The sequence below is a fragment of the Nomascus leucogenys genome, unplaced genomic scaffold (genome assembly GCF_006542625.1).
Source record: "Nomascus leucogenys isolate Asia unplaced genomic scaffold, Asia_NLE_v1 001437F_37006_qpd_obj, whole genome shotgun sequence".
In the NCBI taxonomy this organism is placed as follows: domain Eukaryota; kingdom Metazoa; phylum Chordata; class Mammalia; order Primates; family Hylobatidae; genus Nomascus; species Nomascus leucogenys.
This window is the reverse complement of record NW_022096575.1, coordinates 4,103-27,682: the sequence shown is the minus strand read 5'-3', so window position 1 is coordinate 27,682 and position 23,580 is coordinate 4,103. Positions and strand designations below refer to the sequence as shown.

Genomic DNA, 23,580 nt, shown 5'->3' with positions numbered 1-23,580 from the left:
TTGTAGTGAGCCAAGATTGCACCACTGCACTCCAGACTGGGCAAGGGAGAAAGACTCTGTCTCAAAAAAAGAAAAAAAAAAAAAAGGAACTGGAGGCTGAGTGCAGTGGCTCACACCTGTAACCCCCGTAATCCCAGCACTTTGGGAGGCCAAGGGGGGAGGATTGCTTGAGCTCAGGAGTTCAAAAGCAGTGTGAGTTACATGGCAAAACCCTGCCTCTACAAAAAATTTAAAAATTAGCCAGGTGTGGTGGTTCCAGCTACTCAGGAGGCTAAGGTGGGAACATTGCTTGAGTCCAGGAGGTTGAGGCTGCAGTGAGCCAGGACTGTGCCACTGCACTCCACTCTAACCTGGGTGACAGAGATGAAAAAAAGAAAAGAAAAAAGAAAAAAAGAAGGAAAGAAAGAGAAAATAAAAGAAACTGGGAAAACAACATTTTTTGCCATAACCATGCATTAGTACACTATGGAGCCACACTGTGATCCCAACACTGAAAAATTGGATCTAGATATAAATTTACCATGGAAAGACACTCAGTACATATTAGATAAGACAAGAAAGCTTCAAAGCAAGATGTGTATTATCCCATTTTTGTAAGATTGTGTATCTAAATACATTAATTTGCATATCAGAATTTCTGCTAAGATACACACCAGAATCTTAACAATGGCTAATCTTTGAATGGTGGGATTACAAACTGAATCAGACAGTTTAGTCTCAATTATGGTGCAGCAACCACTGGAAAGTCTACTGGTCTACAATGGCAGGGGTTAATTTCTCTCTACTGTTCATGTCTATTGTGGCTGGCTGCTCTGACCATCTTCTTCACCCTGGGACCTAGGCTGACAAACCAGCCTCCATGTGAACATTGCAGGTCACTGCAACAGACAGCTGATGGACCACCCACCGGCTCTTACAACCAGTGCCAGGCAAGTTTTGTGGCCCTTCCAGGTTCAACAAGGTAGGGGTATATAATCCTCCCCAGGCCCTCAGGTGAGGCTCATGCCAAGGAGGGGTAGCAAACATTTTGGACATGATACAATCTACCACACAAGTGATTTCATTCTATTATTTAAAGTTCTTTTCTTTGCAGAAGGGTGGGAGAGGAGATGTGAACGGTCTCACGGGCATGATGCCAGCTACGAGGGGCTGGCGAGCTGATGTGGGAGGATCACTTGAGCCTAGGAGTTTGAGGCTGCAGTGAGTTGTGATCGTAACATTGTACTCCAGCCTGGGGGACACAGTGAGACCCTCACCCTCCCTGTCCCTAAATCTGAGAGGTCTGGACTTTGCCTAATTTAAGAGGCAGACCACTTGACCTGGACCTACAGCAAGGAGAAAACAACGATGGGACAGAAAGTTCTGGATGCCCAGAAGTGTTATGCCAGGACTTCTACTTATTCTACTTATGCTTATAGGACTTGAGTCGAGTTAGAGAGCCTCCATGAATGTCCCTATCTGTAAGATGGAAATGAAAAGAGCCGTCCTGTTGACCTCACACAATTCGGCAGCGGGGAGGGGTGGCTCAGTTGGAGGGCATTCAAATGATCAGTGCTCTGTCTGCACGCAGAGGGTTTGGTGCTTCAAGCTGTAACCACATACCCACATGTACTATAAGTCCCCAACTTCATCACCAAACCAGGGTTGTTCACCCCTTTTACTTGCGTCCATGTAGGGCAGGTGAAAAGATGACAACCCAGGTCCCACTACGGGGGAGGAGAAGCCCCCTGATGGATGAGTCATGGAAGGGCTAGGATGTGGAATGAAGGCCCCCTTCCCACTTTGTCACAGGACACTGGAAATAGCCATGTCCCCCTTTCCTCCTGCCCCCAGCTCCTGGCATGGAAGGCAAGAAATGATTGTAATCAGGGGTTCCCAAAAGGGAATGATCATTAGGGCCATCTATGAGCATTGAAAAACTAGATTCCCGGGCTCCACCTCCAGGAGCTTCTGATTCATCTGGTGAAGGAAAGACCAGACTGAGTCACAGAAGGTGATCTGTGCCACCCCCACTTCACCCTGGCTCCTACCCAGCTCCTCTGCACGGGCCTTATGAGGTGTCGTGGCAGGGAGGGCCCAGACGTCTCAAGTGGCACAAGCCCTGGCAGCTGGGAGAAACCTGAGTGGTCCCAGGTTATCTGATGGCGCACTTGCCTTGGCCCGGTGCTCACTTCTTGAATGTCAAGATCAGGGGAAGTCTCAGGAAGCAGCTCCCCGAGCAGCACGGGTCACCCCACAGGCTGCCCCAGGGCCAAGCTTTCCAGTGCAGCAGGGGCAATGGAGGTGGTAAGAAAAGGGTATCTCCTGTCTTGCTCCTAGTCCCTCCAAACCAAACATGCCCCTGGCTCCCATCACCTGCCTGCACACCTTGACTGAGAAGCCTGGAATTAATCTCTTTACACATCTGTCAACATGGCAGTGAGTGCCTTGAGGGCCAGGACAGGTCTTGTTCCTCCCTGCCGCCCAGTGCAGTCCCTGGCACACCATTTGTGCTTGCTTAATATTTCATGAATAAAGGAGAGGTAGTAACACTTACCACGTTACCACAGGATCAAGGAAGGACTGATATTCACACCCACTGGGCACAGGGAAACGCACGTGCTTACCTGAGAGGTGGGGAGGCCCCATTCTTGGTCACTCAGCTAGTGGCTGAGCTTAGCATGGCTCATTTGGCAGTGATACTAGATTACTTCTGGCATCATGGTACCCTATGACATAAGGTATGAAACTTATGGAGCCTCTTCCCAGGAAAATGCCCCTCCCCACTCCCTCTGTCTCACACATATAACATACAACTTCCAGGTTAAGAGTATCACCCCTTCACCAGGCACAATGGCTCACATCTGTATCCCAGCACTTTGGGAGGCTGAGGTGGGAGGATCACTTGAGCCCAGGAGTTTGAGACCAGCCTGGGAAATATAGGGAGACCGTATCTCCACAAAAACTTTAACAATTAGCCAGGCATGGTGGTGCACACCTGTAGTCTCAGCTACTCGGGAGGCTGAGGTGGGAGGATCGCTTGAACCTGAAAGGTCACAACTACAGTGAGCTGTGGTCATGCCATGGCATTCCAGCTTTGGCGACACAGTGAAGCCGTCTCAAAAAAAGAAAAAAAAGTATCATCCCTTAAAAAAATGGAAAGTTCTTTTTTAATGGAGAAAGGCTAAAATTATCTATAATCATGATATGTAGTTAATGAATTTATTTATTTTGAGATGGCGTCTCGCTGTCACAGGCTGGAGTGCAGTGGCACAATCTCGGCTCACTGCAACCTTTGCCTCCCTGGTTCAAGCAATTCTCCTGCCTCAGCCTCTCGAGTAGCTGGACTATAGGCACATGTCACCACGCCCAGCTAATTTTTGTATTTTTTTTTTTTTTTTTGGTAGAGAAGGTGTGTTGCCATGTTGGCCAGGCAGGTCTTGAACTCTTGACCTCAAGTGATCCACCTGCCTCAGCCTCCCAAAGTGCTGGGATTACAGGTGTGAGTCACTGCGCCCGGCCTGATGTCTACAACTTTTAAATTATTCAGAAAAAAAATTATACAGACATCTAAAGATGAGGTAAATGTGGCCAAAAATTAACAATTGATGAATCTATAGGGTAACCACAAAGTATGGAAACTTTTTTTTTTTAAATTTTTTGGAAGCAGAGTCTCGCTGTGTTGCCCAGGCTGGTCTCAAACTCTTGGGCTCAAGTGATTCTCCCATCTTGGCCTCCCCAAGTGCTGGCATGAGCCACCCCGTCTGGCCTATCATATTTTTCTATAGATTGAAGATGTTCTTGATGGCATTATGAATATTTGCCTATTTCCAGACTTTACAGCTACATAGTAGACAAAGGTTATAGGGCCTCCAATGAACTATTCTTTCATCTTTTCTGTAGGTCTGAAATCCTTCAAAATAAAATGTAGGGAGTGGGGGAAGGAATTTCAGCCCTAGGCTAAGCTTCTAGTCCTGAAATCAGGATTCCATGCTCTAGGAAGGAGCTCAAAGGAGAGGACCACAGTCAAGACAGGCTCCAGATGTATTTATTAGGCTATTTAAATAGAACCTTGTGACCATTTCTGTAGGTAAAAGGACAAAGAAGAATTACAAACACTTTGGGTCTTTCCTGAATTCTCTCCCCTTTCTCTGGTCAACTCCACCCACCTTCACTCTTAAAGGAAAGGCACAGGGGGAAGGAAGTCAGTGAGGGGGCTCAGGAGAGTCTGTGTGGCTCCTACCACCCCAAACATATTCTGGTTTCCCGAAGAAAAGAGGCAAGGCTTGCTCTGATCTTTCCCAGTTCTCAGAGTCCAGCAGGCCGCTGTGCTGGACACATACATGGATCCACCAACATGTATCAGTCCTTCTGTGTTCTCTCCTGCATGGTAGAGGCTGGAAGCCTAAGAACTATATTCCTCAGAATTTCCTGCCAGCCAGGATTTGCTTTAAAGTCCACTAATGAGAGGCACGTCTAGAAACCATGATTCCTTTTCCAGCAGTGGCAGACAGTAGGCATGAGGTTTTCTAGCATCTTCTGAGCACTTTCCAGTACATCATCTGCTTTTGTGCTGCTGGAAGCTGAGACCATCAGCAGGAGTTTTCTGTGCCTCCTGCACGTTGCTGATTTCTGACAGTTGCTACTGGCTTTCTCCAATTTTCACTTCTCTATCCCTTTCAGTGGTTTTATAAATACTTCATTCCTATAGTAGATCCCTTCCTGCTTATATTAATAATACCTAGAGGGGACATGGTTTTCCTGACTCATCCAGCTGTCTTAGGACCTTACTCCAAAGTAAGGAAGGCTTCTCTTGGGGAGGTAATTGCCTATAGAAAGATTTCCAAACACTGTCCATTATTTGATGCCAAGAAGGTAAACAGAAGCTGATGTGGGTGGTAAGCAATTCCCAGCCATGGAACACATGCTGGACTGTGAGTCCTGAGAAGCTGAATGGGATGCCAGTTCCCCGATCAGAAATGTCCTCCCATCTACCTCACTGCTGCCATTCCCCTGGGGATGCCAGGGCTGGGCAGTGACCACATGGAGCAGAGACGGCACCCGACAATGCAGAAGAGATGTCTGCAGTACCGACCCAGCTCTCAAAACCCACCTGGCATTACCCTGGAACACAGGAACATTTTGTCATCCTCCTGGCACAGGGGAGGGGGTTCTCTGCTGCCAGGCCTCTTGGAGCTGAGGCAGGAGGGTCAGCAAGACAGAGTCCAGCACAGCCAGACCCTCCCAGGAACACTGAAGGCCCCTGGAAAACCAAGAGGCCTGAAGGTGACTACTTCATCTTACCAATTTCAAGCCCATCCCCCAGCAGGGCCAAGCCCCCAGCACCTGCAGGCCCCTCCTTACCAGTCAGTCTTTCTCACTTCTCCTGGGTCTGTGGAGAGCTGTAGTCAGGGCTCCTTGGGATGCCTCAGTCCCCTCTGCCCAGCACCCCCCAACACACCTGTGATCCAGCTAGAGTAGGCCCCGCTCAAGCAGCTCCTGCACCTCCTTGTTCACTCCAAACATGTCCCACAGGGTCAGCTGGGGCTCAAACTGCTGCCAGTGCTGGCGAAGCCAGAGGGTCAGAGGTGGGGAGCTGGCCTGGCTACTCTGGGCCATGAAGTTGGGGTGTGGTGAGAGGTGGGGGAGGGTCCAGTCCAGCATGGAGATCTCAGCAGCTGACATGCGTGAAACCAGAATCAGGCCAATGGGCCAGCAGGGAGGAGGGCACCTTCACTCCTGTTCCACTGAGGCTGGAACCCAGCTTCCAGCCAAGCCAGGCCTTCCTCTATGCCTCCTCTCTTCCCTCCCCTCTCAGCCAGCTCTAGCCGGGCTTTATGGCTCTGCTTTATCCAGAGCAGCTCTGGGTTTGCTTGATCATTATCTACTGTGCTTCCTATGAGAGGTTTCGGTGCTCCCTAAAAACAAGTGGAAACCCTTTATCTATCTATTGCTTCACAGAGCTCAGAAAATTGAGGTTGAGAGAGGTGAAAGGATTTGTGTCCAAGGCTGCAGTAAAACGAGGGCTGGAACTTGGGTCTCCGCAGCCCTGGTCTAGGGTTCTTAGCTATGCACCACTGCTCACTGCTTCTGCCCATCAGGCCTCAGCTGGACCCGGGCCCCACTTCTAGCTGCCAATCTCACAGAAATTGGAAGTATATGTGTGTGGGGGGGGTGGCAGGGAGGGGGCATTGATTCTGCAAGACTTAGGAGGGAGTGGTGTGCAAGAATCCCAAGTCCTTACCTGGTGAGTGATCCCCACATCGGTGCGTAGCCCCAGGGCCAAAACTTCCTCCAGCCTCAAAGAAAAATCATCAAGGAGTCTTAGAGAGGAGGCCTGTGTTCCTCCCATTCTCCAAATTCTACACTGGGATGCATTTAGAAGAGGCTAACAGGGACCATACAGTATGTGGCAAGGCAGGGGCCAGGGCAAGACAGGAAATAAAAGATGTACAAATAGAGGTGGCCTTGGGGTATGGGGACCCTGGGGGAGAGCCCTGTGCCCTTGGATGCTCACAGCTCCAGCCTGCCCAGGGGGACACGCTTCCGGGTGCCATGGCCAAACAGCATCACCTCCTTCATCCAGTTGTCAGGCTCCAGTGTCTGGATCCGAGCCTCCCGGGTGTGGCCTCCAGCCCCCTGGGGCATAAATCGCCCATGGGCCCCTGACAACATCAACAACCATCCCCACATTAATGGGTGTTAATACTATGTGCTTACCAGATTTAAATCATGTGGTTCCTGGAGCAACTGCCTCTAACACACTGGAAATGTAAATTCTTTTTCTTTTCTTTTCTTTCTTTTTTTTTTTTTTTTTTTTGAGGTGGTGTCTCACTATGCTGCCCAGGCTGGTCTTTGATGCCTGGGGTCAAACGATCTTCCCACCTCAGCTTCCCAAGTAGCTCAGATTAGAGGCACGTGACACTAGGCCTTTTTTGTTTTTTCTCTTTTTTTTTTTAAATCATCTATCCCAAAATGCCAAGACATATAAATTCTTGGGCTCTCCTCTAGCCCTGTCCAATTGGGAATTCTGAGGGTGGGGCCCAGCAGCCTGGCTTTTAACAAGCCCTCCAGGAGATTCTCATACACACTAAAGGCTGAGAACCGCAGTGCAAGGTGCGACATTAAGCCCCTTACAATTCATGCTCAACGGTTCTATAGGGAGGTATTATTTTTTGCCACATTTTACATATGAGAAAATAGAGGCTTGGAGAGGTTAATGTGGCCCAAGTTCACTCAGCCACGACATTCCTCTCCTGAGTCATCTTTTCTGTAGTTCACGGGACTCACCAGGCCCAATGCCAAGGTACTGACCACACTGCCAGTAAGTCCAATTGTGGGTACTGAGCGCTCCCTGCGGGGAGGGAGGAAATAGTGCAGAGTGAAGAGGGCGGGCCTCGTTTTTGACTCAGGTAAGGGGCCCCAGGTTAGAATGTCCCACCATCTCAGCCAGGATCCTTCTCTTCAGAAGGTCACAATGCCCCGTTCACACTGCAGTCTGCCCATCCTCCACCTCCAGCCGTCGGCCCCAGAACTTACATTCCGGGCAAAGTTGGAGACCTCATACTGGTGGAAGCCAGCCTCTCGAAGAACGGCCCGGCCCCTCTGGTACATCTCAGCTGTGAGCTCCGGGTCAGGGGCTGGAAGGGCACCCCGCTGCACCTGGGCGAAGAGTGCGGTTCCCCGCTCCAGGGACAGCTGGTAGAGGGAGAGGTGGTCATCACAGTGGTGCAGCAGTTCCTGCAGCTGCCCAAGCCACGGCCCCACCTGCTGTGCAGGCAGCCCCAGCATCAAGTCCACAGACACGCGCCCGGGAAAGAGGCGCCGGGCCTCTGCCAGCGTCCGCAGAGCATCGCAGGCCGAGTGCGTCCGTCCCAACAGCCGGAGCTCAGTGTCATCTAGGGACTGGGAAAAGAGGGTGGGTGTAAGCATACCAGCAGCTCAGCGAGAGACAAGAACGCTCACCCCATTGTAGACACTGATACAGGGAGAACGCAGCATGTGGCAGGCAGCTGGAAGGCAGGAGGGGGAAGGTCAAGCTGGCACCAACAGCTGCCGTTCACAGAAGGGTCGCTATGTGCCAAGCTCTTTTATGTGGTGTCTAATTTAATCTTTGTAACCCTCCAATATTAGTTCTAATTTACAGATGAGAAAACTGAGGTTCAGAGGTGTTAAGTAACTTGCCCAAGGCCATACAGTTGCAAAGTTCGACCTGGAATTTAGGACTGTCTGACTCCAAAATCAACAGTCTTTATTTACTTTACTTTTCAATTTTAAATAATTCTAACCTATAGAAAAGTTGAAAGAAAATCACAAAAAAACCCTTCATCTAGATTCACCATTTGTCCATACTTGTTTCTCTTTAAACATACATACCTGTTATTATGCTGAATCATTTAACAGTAAATTATAAATCAGCACTGTCCAAAAGAACTTTCTGCAATGGTGGAAATGTTCGTATCTGTACTGTCCAATATGATAGGTAGTAGCCACATGTGGTTATTTAAATTTAAGTGAATTAAACTTAACTTACCACATTTCAAATGCTCACTAGTCTGTGGCTAGTGGCCACTATATTGAATAGCAGTTATAGATATTATACTCCCTAACCTCTAAATACTTAGGTGTGTATTTCCTAAAGAACAAGGACATTCTCTTACATAACTGCAATCCAATTACAGAGTTCAGGAAATGCAACACTGACACAACACCATTACATAATACATTGTCATATTCAAATTTGGCTAATGGTCCCAATAACATCTACTGTAGTAATTTCCTCCTTCTTCCCCAGTCAGGGGCCACACATTGTATTCAGCTGTCTCTTGTCTCCTTTAGATTCTCAGCCTTTCTTTGTCTCTCATGACATTGGCATTTTTGAAGAATACAGGCCAGTTGTTTAAAATGAATAATTTAATGAATTTAAATAAATTATGATTATTTACGAATTGTAATTATTTAAATGAATTATTTAAAATGAATAATTTCTAGAGATTGGTTGTATAACACTGTGCTTATAGTTAACAGTGCTGTACATTTAAAAACCTGTAAAGAGGGTAGATCTCGTGCTGTCTGTTCTTACCACAATAATTTTGTAAAAGTCTCTTAATTCAGGGTTTCCTGACAATTAGATTCAAGATATGCACTTTGGGGTAAGAATATCTTAGAAGTGATGTGTTTCTGTCAGCCTATTCCATCAGAACAAAGCCCACAACCTGGAAGTCCTACGGAAATATCAGAGGTCAACCTGAGAGGACTAGGTTTCTCCCTACTTAAAAACCTTCAATGGCTCCCTATCATTACTAGGACAAAACCCACACTCCTTGGTAGGCACCAAAGGTTTTGGACTCTACCTTGCAGCCTTGTCTCCAGCCTCTCCAGTCACAAGGAATGACTCACAGCTCCCCCAAAACATGCCAGGCTCTTCCACGTCCTGTGTCATTTCCTCCACACCCCCTCACCTGGTGAACTCCTCCTCTTCATTCAAACATCATCTCCTCCAGAGAAGTTTCAGTGATTTCATCAGAGTGACCCCCCTTCAGGCTGTACTCTAGAAGCCTTTTATAGAGACCCCCTTTACAGGTGACATTTACCATGCTGCAATAATTTGGCTACATGTCTGCATCCCCCGTGTCTCCAGTCATGTAGCAAATCTTTTTGACCACCATATGTGCCAGGCACTATGGTAAGTGCTCGAAATAGAACAGCCACACCTGATCCCTTTCTCATAAAGTTTGTGGTCTATGACAGCAGCAGACAATTAAGGAGTTACAAAAGTGTCGCACTAGGCCCTACTGTGTCCCTGGCACCCAGAAGGTGCTCAATCAACGTTTGCCCAGTGAATGAATGTGACCAAAGAGGAGATGGCACTGAAGGGCGGGGTGCACTGGGATGGGGTGGGTGCCATGGGTTACCTGGAGGCCTATAGACAACCTGTTGACCCCTGCTGCCCCGAACTCTGCCAGTCTGGAGCCGGAGCTGAAGTAGGATTAGCCTCCAATGTGACTTCCGAGTCTGCAGGCAGGTGGGCTGTCTGTGCCACAGCCTCCAGGACAGCAGCCAACGTGTGGGGACTGGCTAGACTGGGGGTCCCCCACCAAAGAACACAGACTCCACCCTGGGGAAAGAGGATGGAGAAATGAGACCTGGGGGAGCCCTCTGGGTTGCCTGCACCTATCCCCCACCACTCCTCCAAATATTTCCCAAAACGCTGCCTACAGCCCCCACTACCCACCATTGCACCCCGCTGAGCCGCAGCAGCGTCTGCGCTTCGGTCACCAGACACTTCTGCATGGCAGCCTCCTCCACGCGGCGAGGGATGTACTTGAAGTTGCAGTAACTGCAGCGCTTCTCGCAGTAAGGCCACTGGGGGCAGTGAGTGCACGTGCGCGGTGAGCGCTGCCCTGGCCACTTCCAGGGTTCAGTCGCACATATCCCCAACCCCACCCCACCCTATCCCGAGGTCCTTCCACAGTAGCTAGGACATCTAAGCCACACAACTCCCCAAGGCAGGTCGCACTGGGGTGATTACATCCACTTCAATGTGAGAAAACTGAGGCTCACTCCTTTGTTAGGCTGCCTCTTCCAACCAGCAGACGTCAGGAAGGAACTCAACCCAAGCTCTTTCTGGGATCATGTAAGTTTCATACAATTTTCCTGTGGGCCATTTTCCCAGCTACCGAATCAGAACACTGCTCTTAAAAAAAATCTGTCTTGCTAAGAGGAAAATTGTTATGAAATTTGAACCATTTGGTCAGAGTCACCGAGCCGGTGAGTAGGAGAGACTTCAGGTTTCTGGACCAAGTCATTTCCCTGCCAAGGCACAAGGTCCCATCCCAGACCTCGTACGGGGGCACGGAAACACGGCAGGCGGGTTCACAGAGTGACAAACCGCCACCTGGGTTTTGGACCGCCACGGTCACAGCCACGGCTGCGGCCACACACCGTGGGCTCCGCCCCCGCCCCTACTCACGTGTACGTAAAGCGCCGCGCGCCGGCCCGCAGGCTCAGGACTCGGGGACTCTCCTGCGTTCTCCACGCAGCGGCTCCTCTGGGCCGCTCTGGCTGCTGCCGCCCAGACGCCGGCCCAGGCTCCGGGGAACGCCATGGCTCCCAGCGCAGCGCGGGGCACGGACCCCAACAGGAGACGCGCGCAGGGATCACTGTGAGTGCGCAGCCGGCGGAAGGAAGAGGGGCTGCGTGACCGCGCGACGAGAGGGCCCGGGCCCGGGGCTGCGGCGCCACCTGCCGGGCGCCCGGGCGCTCACCGCGGCCGCCTGTCGGTTCTTTCCCCAGGCCGCGGGGCGGGCTGCCTGCCTTTTGGCACCTTGTGCCCGGGCGAGTTCCCGGACCCATCCAGGAGCTCTTAGATCGTTCAGTCAATTCCTTGACATTTGATGTGCCTGGCTCAGAACTGGGCGCTGGGGACATCTAGGTGCATAAAGCCAGGTTGCATTCTGACAGGAGAGAGGCAAGCCAACCGGCCAGGACAGGCAAGACGTATTAATTCCGTGCCTGCTGGACACCGGAGCCGTGTGCCTCAGTGCTGTGAGGTCATCTGTTGTAAGAGTGTGGGAGTCAGTAGCGCAGAAGAGACACTTGGGCTGGATCTTTTAATTTCATTTACAAATATTTGGGAGAGGGGAGGTCTTGAACTCTTCGGCCTCAAGCGATCCTCCTGCCTCAGCATCCAGAATAACTAAGGATTACAGGCATGAGCCACCACCAGGGCTATGCACGGGATCTTGGAGGAGCAGAAAATCCCAGGGGCAATTGGCTTGGCCGGGAGAGTAGGCTGTTTTGGGTCAGGCCAACCCAAGCATCTGAGGTGTACGTGCTGGGAGGACAGTCAGATGGTGTGTGCAGGAGAGAGGGGAAGGCGCAGGGGAAGGCCTGGGGAAGCAGGCACCTGAACAACTGTCCCACAAAGCAGAAACATCATGGGCTTCAGAGGCAGGCGGTGCAGGACAGTTCTCCCAGTGGCCTTGAACTGACCTGGTTCTCCCCTCCTTTCTTGCTTGTAGTTCTCAAGAATAACTGTAGACGCCTGTAATCCCAGCACTTTGGGAGGCCGAGGCGGGCAGATCACTTGAGATCAGAAGTTCAAGACCAGCCTAGCCAACATGCTGAAACCCCGTCTCCACCAAAAATAAAAAAATTATCCAGGCGTGGTGGTGGGCACCTGTAATCCCAGCTACATGGGAGGCTGAGCAGGGAGAATCCCTCGAACCTGCGAGGCGAGGTTGCAGTGAGCTGAGACAGTGCACTGCACTCCAGCCTGGGTGATGGAGAAAGACTCTGTCTCAATAAATAAATAAATAAAACTGTAGAGTGTGCAGAGAATGCAACATCCTGAGGGAAGGAAGGACTGGCCAGCACAGCCATGCTCTGTTCCAGTACCTCTAGAAAAAGGATGTCCTTCAGCACTTCAGCCCAACATGTCACATGGCCCCAGGGTATAAAACCCAGGGCAGAAGCCGGGCGCAGTGGCTCACTCCTGTAATCCCAGCACTTTGGGAGCCGATGCGGGCGATCACAAGGTCAGGAGATTAAGACCATCCTGGCTAACACGGTGAAACCCCACCTTTACTAAAAATACAAAAAACTAGCCAGGTGTGCTGGTGCGTGCCTGTAGTCCCAGCTACCCGGGAGGCTGAGGCAGGAGAATTGCTTGAACCTGGGAGGCGGAAGTTGCAGTGAGCCCAGATGGCGCCACTGCACTCCAGCCTGGGAGACAGAGTGAGACTGTATCAAACAAACAAACAAAAAACAGGGTGGGCTGGTTTCTGGGGCCCCTCAGCTTCAGTACAAGTCCAGCTGGCTGGGCGTGGTGGCTCATGCCTGTTATCACAACAGTTTGGGAGGCCGAGGCAGGTGGATCACCTGAGGTCAGAAGTTCAAGACCAGCCTGGCCAACATGGCGAAACTCTGTTTCTACTAAAAAAAAAAAAAAAAGCTGGACACGGTAGTGCACACCTGTAATCCCAGCTACCAGGGAGGCTGAGGCAGGAAAATTGCTTGAATCCCGGGGTTCACACCACTGCACTCCAGCCTGGGTGAAAGAGCGAGACTCCATCTCAAAACAAACCAACCAACAAAAAAAAGTCGGCATGTGCAGATAGCAGTCCATCCCCCATCTGCCTCGCAGCTTTCCTGAGCCTTAGGGGTCCAGCTCCAAATGAATCCCAGCCTTCTGTTGTCCCTTAGTGCCTACCTATAGGTAATAAACACGTTGCATGTCACTTGTGTTTGCCTCGCTGGACTCAGCATTATGTAACTTGTGGGTGTTTGCCTCACTGGACTCTGACAAGTTGGTAACCAGTGTGCAGTGAACCTGCCTAACAGACAGCTGGGTTCTGATCCAGCTGTGTGACCTTGAGCAAGATACAGAACCTCCCTGAGTTTCTGTTGGGTCATTCATGAAGTGGGACCAATGGCTACTTGAAAGGATTGTTGGGAAGATTGGGAGAGAAAATAATGTGAAAGTACCTGGCGTAGAGCCTGGTACTGAAAATACCCTAAACCTATGTTCATTTCTTAAAAAGTCAAGAGGAGGCTGCTGCTGCCTTGGGCAGGCACACTGGGGTAAGGGGCAGGCATGCTGGGAGGTAAGGGGGCAGGCATGCTGGGAGGTAAGGGGGCAGGCACGCTGGGAGGTAAGGGGGCAGGCAGGAGGCAAGTTTCCATTCCTGTGAACTGGGAACCTATGTGCCTTTTGGGAACCAGCTGTTTTTATTTCTTGGGTCAAAGTACAACCTGCTTTATCTGGCTCTGCCTACTAGGGATGCCCCAGGTTCACCAATCAAAACAAATAAAAAATAAAAATGAGGTTGGTTGGGGAGGAAGGGGGCTGGGAGATGGCAGATAATAGTTAAAGAGTATGGGGTTTCTTTCTTATTGACTTTGGTGATAGTTACACTATTTTGAATACTAAGACCTGAATTCTATACTTTATTTTTTTTTTTTTTTTTTTTCTTTGTTTTTAAATTGGATACATGTAAAGTACAAACACATGCAACAAAAAAATATTTAAATATAATGAAAACAAAATCTAAATTTAATGTATAACTACATATAAAAAAAAACAATAACATAGAAAAATAGCAGATGTAAAAGTACAAAAAGGAAACAATAATTTTAAACAAAAATAATGCCAACTCATTGTAAAGAAATGCAAATTAAGGCCTGAGACACAATTTTCACCTGTCAGAAATATTAAACTAATGATGAGGCAGAAACAGGACTCTAATACGTGAGTTAAAATTGGTGTAATTAGGAACAATTTGGTAATAGCTTTCAAAATTAAAAATGTTTATACTATTTGAGCTAACAAGTCCATTTCTAGTAATTTATTCTGCAGACACACTAGCACCTCTGTACAAAGATGTTCATTAAAGCATTGTTTGCCATAGAAAAATACTGGAAACAGACAATGTTTACTAGTAGAGGATTAGAAGTAAATTATGGTTTAGCAATAAAAGACAACACTATGCAGCAGTCAAAATGAGAAGTCTGTGAGTGTCTAGTTAGACATACTGTTAAGTTTTTTTTAAGCAAGATGCAAAACACTACATAGGGCATGTTGTTATTGCTATATATAAAAATATATAAATAGGGCCAGGTGCAGTGGCTCACGCCTGTAATCCCAGCACTTTGGGAAGCCGAGGTGGGCAGATCATGAGGTCAGGAGATCAAGACCATGCTGGCCAACATGGTGAAACCCCATCTCTACTAAATACAAAAAAACTAGCCAGGGGTGGTGGCGGGTGCCTGTAATCTCAGCTACTGGGGAGGCTGAGGCAGGGAAATCACTTAAACCCAGGAGGCGGAGGTTGCAGTGAGCTGAGATCATGCCACTGTGCTCCAGCCTGGTGACAGAGTAAGACTCCGTCTCAAAAAAAATCTCTGTCTCTATACATATCTATATAGATAACTATATAGATATATATATGCCAGATGTGGTGGCTCACGCCTGTAATCTCAGCACTTTGGGAGGCTGAGGCGGATGAATAGCTGAGGTCAGGAATTCGAGACCAGCCTGGCCAACATGGTGAAACCCTGTCTCTACTAAAAATACAAAAATTAGCGAGCATTGTGGCACATGCCTGTAATCTCAGCTACTCAGGAGGCTGAGGCAGGAGAATCACTTGAACCCAGGAGGTGGAGGTTACAGTAAGATGAGATAGCACCACTGCACTCCAGCCTGGGCAACAGATCGAGACCCTGTCTCAAAAAAAAATTTTAAAAAATGTATATTACCCATTCATATTATACGTGTGTGTGTGTGTGTGTGTGTGTGTAGATCTCTGAAAGGATGTTAAAATGGAAGAGTATCCCTGCTTCTACCTAAGGCCAAGCCCTCCTCTTGTGCCTGTTCCTATCTCCTCTTACCGTCTCAAGACTTTATTTTGAAATGATCTGCTTTCTTCCTGGAATTCTATACTTTAAATGGTGGATTGTCCCAGCACTTTAAGAGACTGAGGCAGGAGGATTGCTTGAGCCCATGAGTTCTAGACCAGCCTAAGCACATAGCAGATCCTGTCTCTACGTTTAAAATTAGTTAAGACATGGTAGCACATTCCGACGTCCCAGCTACTCAGGAGCTGAGGTGGGGACTGCTTGAGTCCAGGAGTTCGAGGCTGCAGAGCTATGATCATGTCACTGCAGTGATCACTGCACTCCAGCATGCACTGTCACTGCACTCCTGCACGGGTGACAGAATGAGATCCTGTCTCTAGAAAATGGGGGAGGTGGGAGTGAACTGGAGAGTATGTGAATTACATCTCAATCAAGCTGTTATATATATAAAAAAGAATACTTCTTGCTAGACTAATCTGGCAACAATGTGAAAAAGAATTAAATTAGAGTAGCTTAAAAATAAAAATTGGGGCCAGGCACAGTGGTTCATGCCTGTAATCCCAGCACTTTGGTAGGCTGAGGCAGGCGGATTGCTTGAGGTCAGGAGTTTGAGGATCAGCCTGGCCAACATGGTGAAACCTCGCCTCTACTAAAATACAAAAATTAGTTGGGTGTGGTGGTGGGTACCAGCAATCCCAGCTACTTGGGAGGGTGAGGCAGGAGAGTTATTTGAATCTGGGAGGCAGAGGTTGCAGTGAACTGAGATTGCACCACTACACTCCAGCCTGGGTGACAGGGCAAGACTCCATCTCAAACAACAACAACAACAAAAATTGGTTGGTATCTCAAAGGGATACCAAGGGTGAGGGTTAAATTAAGTATATAATCCACATCAAGGTGTTCTGCACTCTCAATGACAAGGAATAGGAAGTCTGAAAGTGCTAGTTTCCCTCTGTGTCTTCCCTTCTCCATCCCGTAGTAGCTGCCAAGAGAGCCCACCAGCAAGAGGCCAAAAAAACCAGAAGCTCTTTATGCCAAATCACAAGGACCGACAGGGGAATGTGGGGGATGGGCAGGAGGAGGGCCTGGGCGGACCCTTCCTCCCGCTTTATTCACAGATTTAGATGTCGTTCCATCTGCTCTCGAAGTTTGAATTTCTGGATCTAGAGGAAAGAAAAAGGAGTTAGGGTGACCAGCTGTCTTGGTTCACCCAAGAATAAGGGGTTTCTCAGGCTCTTAGTGCCAAAACAGGGAAAGTCCCCAGGCAAACCAGGATTAGGTGACCTGGCCACCCTACTGCCAGCCTCTCCACACCCATTGCTGGAGGAAACAGAGGTGGGGCCCTGTGGGGCCCCAGAGCCCAGGCTGCCCTCCCCAGTCTCCTCCACCTTACACACCTTTCCTGAAATGGTGAGGGGGTAGTTTGTGACGAACACGATGTACCTCGGAATCTTGAAGTGAGAGATCTGCAGACCAGAGGGAGGGAGGTAAGGCGTGAGGCTGGGCAAGCTCACAGGGGTATGGGAAGGGGACCAGGGGCTGGCCTGGCTGGGAGTCAGCTTTGTCAAGGGCAGAGCAATCCCCACCCCAGGCTGGTTGGCAGAGGAGTGGGTGAGCAAAGAACCGAGCAGCATCAGCTCGGTTGGGTGGAGGCTCCCACCTTCCCTTTGCAGAAAGCTTTGATCTCCTCCACTGTGGTCTCCTCCCCGTCCTTCAGCCGAATGAAGGCACAAATCTCTTCCCCCATCCGATCGTCCTTCACTCCCACCACCTTCCAGGGCCACAGAAAAATATCAGACATCACCGTGTTCACGTGTGTTTCTTGTTTCTGGGGGCTCACCTGAGCCAGGCGCCTCACCTGCACTTCCTGCACCTTCGGGTGCGTGTGAAAGAAGTCCTCGAGCTCTGCGGGGTAGATGTTCTCAGCACCCCGGATGATCATATCCTTAGAGGGCCCACGATCTTGCAGAAGCCCTGCTCGTTCACTGTGGCGACATCTCTGTAAGGAAAGCCCAGGGGCAACCTGTCATCTCTGCCTTGTTCACTCACTTGCCTGCTCACTCGTGAAACATTTATTGACAGCTACTGTGTGTCTTCCGCTGCTCTAGACTCTGGGAGACATAGCAGGAGCAAGACACAGTCTCTGGAATTAATAGTCTAGTAAGGGGAGGGGAGGCAGGCAAAACCAACAAATACCTATGACATATTCTCTCTCTCTCATCTGTACACATGCTTTTCATGACTGGCTTCTTTCCAGGTCTCAGCTCAAATATCTCCAGACATCTTCTCTGTCCACTCAGCCTAAGGGAAGCTCCCCTCCCCACCACAGCCACTTTCTCTCCTATAACCCTATTTCATTTTCTTGGTGTTTTTTGTTTGTTCGTTTGTTTGTTTGTTTTTGAGATGGAGTCTTGCTCTGTCACCCAGGCTGGAGTGCAGTGGCGCAATCTCGGTTCACTGCAACCTCCATCTCCTGGGTTAAAGCGATCCTCCTGCCTCAGCATCCAGAGTAGCTGGGACTACAGGCACATGCCACCACCATGTCCAGCTAATTTTTGTATTTTTAGTAGAGGTGGGGTTTCACTGTGTTGGCCAGGCTGGTCTCAAACTTCTGACCTCAGGTGATCCACCCGCCTCAGCCTCCTAAAGTGCTGAGATTACAGGTGTGAGCCACTGCACCTGGCCTATTTTCTTGGTGTTATTTATCGATGTTGGGCATCATCTGTCTTCCTCCAAAAAGCAAGATCCTTCTCATCTTACTTTCCTCTGGACCTCCAGCGGCGAGAACGGTGCTAGCACATAAGGAATTCTAATAAGAATTTGCTGAGCTAAAAAATGAGAGACTGAATCTGGACTCAGATTTTGCAGCTGCTGGTGTAGGGTGATGACCAGTTGCTTTCTTCTGTGCTATGTATGATCATCCCCACTGTATACATTTTGGAAATTAAGACTCCAGCGTGTGAGGGTTCATCTTGATACCCACATCCTCACGGTGCCAGGTTAATGTCCCCGGCTAAGCCTCAAGACCTCCAGCCTCCCCTCAGCAGCCAGAGCCTCCACCCAGCCTGCCTTCTCACCCTGTCCAATACCACTTGTCCTGACCCACTGCTTCCTCTGCCTTCTGAGGCTCGCCCCAGTAGCCCAGCATGACTCAGTACCCTCGGATGCACAGCTCCCCGGGCGGGTTCAGCTCTGCCAGCGTTCCCGCCTCCATGTTCATGATCCGGGCCTGGGACAGGATGGCCTCAGGATGGGGCTTCCTATCCTCTTGCTTCAGGATAGGTGGTCCTTGGAAATGGAGAGAGCTTTGCCTGCCCCCAACCCCCAACCCACCGCCTGGAATGAGGCCCCCTGGCTCTGCTTATCCCCATCCAGAGAAGGGAGACAAAGGCTAGAGTCGACCCAAAGCCAGCCAGTCAGAGATCTGAGCTGGGCATGAAAGAAGAGCTGAGTCCCAGGCTGGGAGTGCTGAGGAAACAGAGCGGGCAGGCAGCTGCTGCAAAGAAGTTTGTGGACTGCAGAGCCAGCTGAAGAATTATCAACCATGCAGAGGAGAAGGGAGTCGCCTCTTACTTCCCATTAAGCAGCAAATAAGCCAAAGAGGGTGGCATGGCAACATCTTGTGAATAGGAGAGGCAGAGTCTGAAAGCCTGGTAGAGAAAAGAGCCATGGCCACCATGCCAAGGAAAGCTGAGCCTCTGTGTGCCTCAGTGTCTGTGTCCGTGAAATGGGGTGAGTGATGCCCGCCTCTGTTTCCCTTCCAGGTGGGCATCCTAGTGAGAGTGGCAGTGCAGCTGTAGCACACACGGGAGGGGGCTCACATCCCTACTCAATCCCTGGGTACATGGCTGCTCTGGTGGGAGGGCAGGGCAGAGTCACACCAGGACAGTGGTCAGCCCCAGGGGAAGCAGCTGCTTGTGCACAGGGGCAGCGTTCCCCCAGGGGCGGGAGCAGAAGGGCGCAGGGAAATCAGGAGCCAGCTGGCACAGCCCCAGTGTTGGAGCAGGAAAGGAGGCATGGCTAGGCATTTGAGATTGAGATGCACCCTGGGGCAACCTTTGAGGGGCAAAGGGACCCCCCAAAGGGATAGGCTGCTTGGGAAATGAAGCGTTTACGCCAAGCAAGAAGAGGAACTCTGCTAAAGCGAGAGGCGAGGACCACCGGCGGAAAAGAAGCTGTGTAGGAAAACTCTCTGTGCTCTGGCTCCTCTTTGAGGCTACCCTGGCTGCCCTGAAACAGACAGTGGGCTTGGCAAAAACACACCTCAGACAGGAAGGGAGGCCGCAGAGAAGTTCAGCTGGCAGCCGCTCACAGCCACTGTTCCAGCTCTTCCCCTTTCATGCTTAGCCCACAGAGAACACTCCGGGCCAGGCCTAGCATGCCCCTGCTGCTGGGGGGCTCTAGGCATCCTGAGTGAGCCATTGACTCTCTCACTGAAAGCAACAGATGTCCCAGCTGGGTGCACCCCAGTTGGGTGACGGGAGGTGGGACTTCGGAGTCTTGGTCAGGGGCTTACCTCCGTGTGAGGCATAACTCTGCCCACGCTTTCTGCCTTCTGCTCCACAGTGTCCTCAGGGAAGTTCGCGAATGTCACGGGACCGTTCTCTGTGGTTCCATAAGCAACCTAGAGGGTCCAGAAAGGGTGTTTGAAGAGGGCTTTCAGCACGTGCAGAGGGATCGGGTGAGCTATCTGAGGAAATGGGAAGGAATTCATAAAAGAAAAGGGAAAGTGGAGGGCAGCCGAATGGTGGAAACAGAGACATCATTGGTAGGGGTCTGGGGTCAGGAGGCAGAGGTGCTGGGAGTGAGCAGACTAGATCTCTGCAGGGCCCCAGATCTGAAAGAAAATTGAGAGCAGGGACACCATTCTCTTCCAGCTGGAGCTCTCTCAGTGCCCCGTTTTCCCTGGAGCAGCCACCTGTCTATGCCTGTGGCTCCGGTATTACCAACACCCCACACTTCTCCCCCATCCCCTGGCTGCCTTAACCCCACCTTCCTGATTTCAGGCCACATCCCCTGCACCTCCCTTCCAAGCTGAAGGCCCCATAAACTTGATGAGAAAGCCAGCCTGCCTTGGCCCAGCTAGGAGTGGCACAGACACAACCCCACCCCTGCATTCTGCAAACCCTGAACAAGTGCCTGGCCTTGGGGCAGGTGTCCCCAAGCTCTGGAGAGTTTCCCGTGAATTTATTTCCGTCAACATAAAAATCAACCTAAGCAGTGATTTTAAAAACCAGTGGTACCCCCCCCCACCACTTCCCCCATTTCCAGTGGTGGAAAGCCTGAGCAACAGAAAAACCAGAAGCCAGCCTTGGAGAAGCCTAAATACCATCAAGGAATGGTCTAGGCCAAGTATGACTCCCCTATCCTAGAGGCAAGGGGCAGAGAGGTTTGGAAAAGGGCAGGCCCTGGAAACCAGGCCGCAACACGAGGGTACTGGGTAAGGGAAGAGAGCTAGTAACCCCGTATCCTAGGTCCCCTTTAATCAACGGACACCAGATCTCATCCATCCTCCTCCCTGCACCAAGCTTCCCCCCTATCAGCTGCTCTGGCTCTGGCACGACTGGGGTTTGGTTCAATGTGGGTTCTGGTTTCTCCTTCCACCCCTCATCACAGACAATATCCTGCCACGGCGACCTGCATCACGTCATCTGCGACAAGGTGGGGCTGCAGAAGATCCCCAAGGTGTCAGAGAAGACCAAGCTGCTCAACCTACAGCGCAACAACTCCCGGTGCTGGCTGCCAATTGTTTCGAGCCATGCCGAACCTCCGTCCTTGCACCTGCAGCACTGCCAGATCCTGTGCCAGGCAGCTTGGAGCTCACCCTGAGGCCAGAGCTGTGACCCTGCCTGCTCACCCTCCCCTTTCCACAGGAATCCGGACATCGTGGCTGGCAAGTGGGCACACAGAAATCTGGCGGGCTGGGGCGGGACTGCCCACAGAACTTAGGGTCTGGCAGCCAGAGCCGTCCAGGGCTGGTCCCTTGACCTGCCCCACCCCCTCCCGCACCAGTCCTCACAGTCCTGGGGCCACTGCCCGAATGTGGCCTCTGCCAAGTACACCTCGGCGCCACTCAGCCACCACCCTGAGACCCCTCAGGGGCGGGTCCTGACCACTAGGGTTGGAGATGAGGGATGGAGATATTTCGGGGCGATGAAGGAGGGGGGATGGTGCGACTGTGCTTGTGGCCTGTGGTTTCCAGGTGTGTTTGCCATTCCTGTGGGCCACTCTCCCCCACTTCCCACTTTTCTGCTTAGCCTTCAGCGGTGGAAAAAGGGGATGGGGGCGCCAGGGACAGAAACGCAAGCATGGTTGGGAGACAGGGTGGGGGCGCGCCCGAGGGTGGGGAAGGAGCTCGGGTCTCCCCAGGGCCAGCTTCGGCGCGTCGAGTCCGAAGTGGGAGCCCGACGCCGGGGCGGCTCTCATGCTCGGCCGGCGCCGCACAAGCGCCCCATTAAAGCGCCGCCAGTTGGCCCACCGCAGGGAGACGCGTCCGGCTGTCCGGCCCCGCTTCCTCCCGCCTCGCATCCGTGGCATCCGGCCGAGCGTGTGTGGATGGTGCGGCGTGGAGGCTCAAACTCGAGCAAACAAATAAGTTCAGGGAAGGCCCCCCTCTCTCCGATGTACACTCGGGGCTCCAGACATAACCATTCCCCCTTCCCAGAAAAGCCCCGGGAAAGGCGGTAGGCAGAGGATCAGCATAGGAGAGCAGGGGGCTGGAGCTGGGGCTCGGGGGCCACGGTCCCACCCCCTCATGCACGGTCGCCGGCTGGGGGAAGGGCCCCGCCCCCCTCCCCGTGGAGGGCGGGGGCGCATCTCTGGGCGCGAGCGAGTTAAGCCCAGTAGCCTCGATGCTCCACGGGGAGCTGGCTCGTCTGCCGGCTGCGATCAGGGCCACCGTATAAAGAGGGCGGCAGACCGAGCGCCCAGGACTCGCCGCTGCCCGCGCCCCGCCGCCGCTGCTGCCCCCAGCCCCGGCCCCAGGCGTCCCAGCCATGGTACGCCCAATGCTCTTGCTCGGCCTCGGCCTCCTGGCTGGTCTGCTGCCGGCGCTGGCCGCCTGCCCCCAGAACTGCCACTGCCACGGCGACCTGCAGCACGTCATCTGCGACAAGGTGGGGCTGCAGAAGATCCCCAAGGTGTCAGAGAAGACCAAGCTGCTCAACCTACAGCGCAACAACTTCCCGGTGCTGGCTGCCAATTCGTTTCGAGACATGCCGAACCTCGTGTCATTGCACCTGCAGCACTGCCAGATCCGCGAGGTGGCCGCCGGTGCCTTCCGCGGCCTCAAGCAGCTTATCTACTTGTACCTGTCCCATAGCGACATCCGCGTGCTGCGCGCAGGCGCCTTCGACGACCTGACCGAGCTGACCTACCTCTACCTGGACCACACAAGGTCACTGAGCTGCCCCGGGGGTTGCTGTCCCCGCTGGTCAACCTCTTCATCTTGCAGCTCAACAACGACAAGATCCGTGAGCTGCGCGCAGGCGCCTTCCAGGCAGCCAAGGACCTGCGCTGGCTGTACCTGTCGGAAAACGCGCTGAGCTCCCTGCAGCCCGGCGTCCTGGACGACGTGGAGAACCTCGCCAAATTCCACGTGGACAGGAACCAGCTGTCCAGCTACCCCTCGGCTGCCCTGAGCAAGCTACGGGTGGTGGAGGAGCTGAAGCTGTCCCACAACCCCTTGAAAAGCATCCCGGACAATGCCTTCCAGTCCTTTGGCAGATACCTGGAGACCCTCTGGCTGGACAACACCAACCTGGAGAAGGTGAGCTCCTGGCTGTGGGCTCTGCCCTGCCTCCTTCTTCACTTCCTGGAGGCCCCAGGAGCCAGGGCCACAGCTGGCACCATCCCCTGTCCCCAGGTTCCCTGTCCCTCTGGCTATCTCCAAGGTGAGCAGCTCTGCCACCTCCCTTCCTCACCTTGTCACATCCTTACCCTCATCCCTGTCTGCTGCCAGTCTCGGCCACTGCCCTCCTAGGATTCTTACATATAGAAGGAGTGGGGCTGCCCTGGCCCCACAAATGGCCCCCTAGGGCCATCTCCAGTGCTCCCAAACCCCCAACTGTGAGCAGCAGCCACCTCTTCCTGTTGGCCCTTCCACCCCTCCTCTGCTGTTTTTCCCGTCTCCAGTAAACCTACCACCCCATAAAGGAAGGTTTGTTTATTGAGGAGCCTTCCAGAGGAGCTGGGCAGATCAGGCCCACAAAGAGACCCTGTTCCTGTTGGGGCTCTTCATGTGTG

At 51.7% G+C, this 23,580-nt stretch overlaps 1 protein-coding gene, 1 long non-coding RNA gene and 1 pseudogene across 2 annotated transcripts; 1 reads left to right on the top strand and 2 right to left on the bottom strand.

Moving 5' to 3' along the window:
* Window positions 1-4,061: 4,061 nt before the first annotated feature.
* Window positions 4,062-11,086, bottom strand: LOC100579692 (radical S-adenosyl methionine domain-containing protein 1, mitochondrial). Its single transcript, XM_030808786.1, is given in 12 exon segments — window positions 4,062-4,808; window positions 5,093-5,242; window positions 5,441-5,544; window positions 6,224-6,278; window positions 6,497-6,644; window positions 7,270-7,333; window positions 7,519-7,884; window positions 9,894-9,952; window positions 9,955-10,068; window positions 10,071-10,096; window positions 10,214-10,344; window positions 10,952-11,086. Coding segments are annotated over 11 exon segments (1,320 nt in total). The 3' UTR covers window positions 4,062-4,808; window positions 5,093-5,124.
* Window positions 11,087-16,409: 5,323 nt separating this feature from the next.
* LOC115833991 lies at window positions 16,410-17,056 on the bottom strand. Its single transcript, XR_004029155.1, has 3 exons — window positions 16,997-17,056; window positions 16,734-16,802; window positions 16,410-16,499 (listed from the first exon to the last, which is right to left on the bottom strand). It is a non-coding gene; the product is annotated as an uncharacterized LOC115833991 (long non-coding RNA).
* A 5,275-nt stretch (window positions 17,057-22,331) lies between these two features.
* Window positions 22,332-23,228, top strand: LOC115833990 (annotated as a pseudogene).
* Window positions 23,229-23,580: the final 352 nt, after the last annotated feature.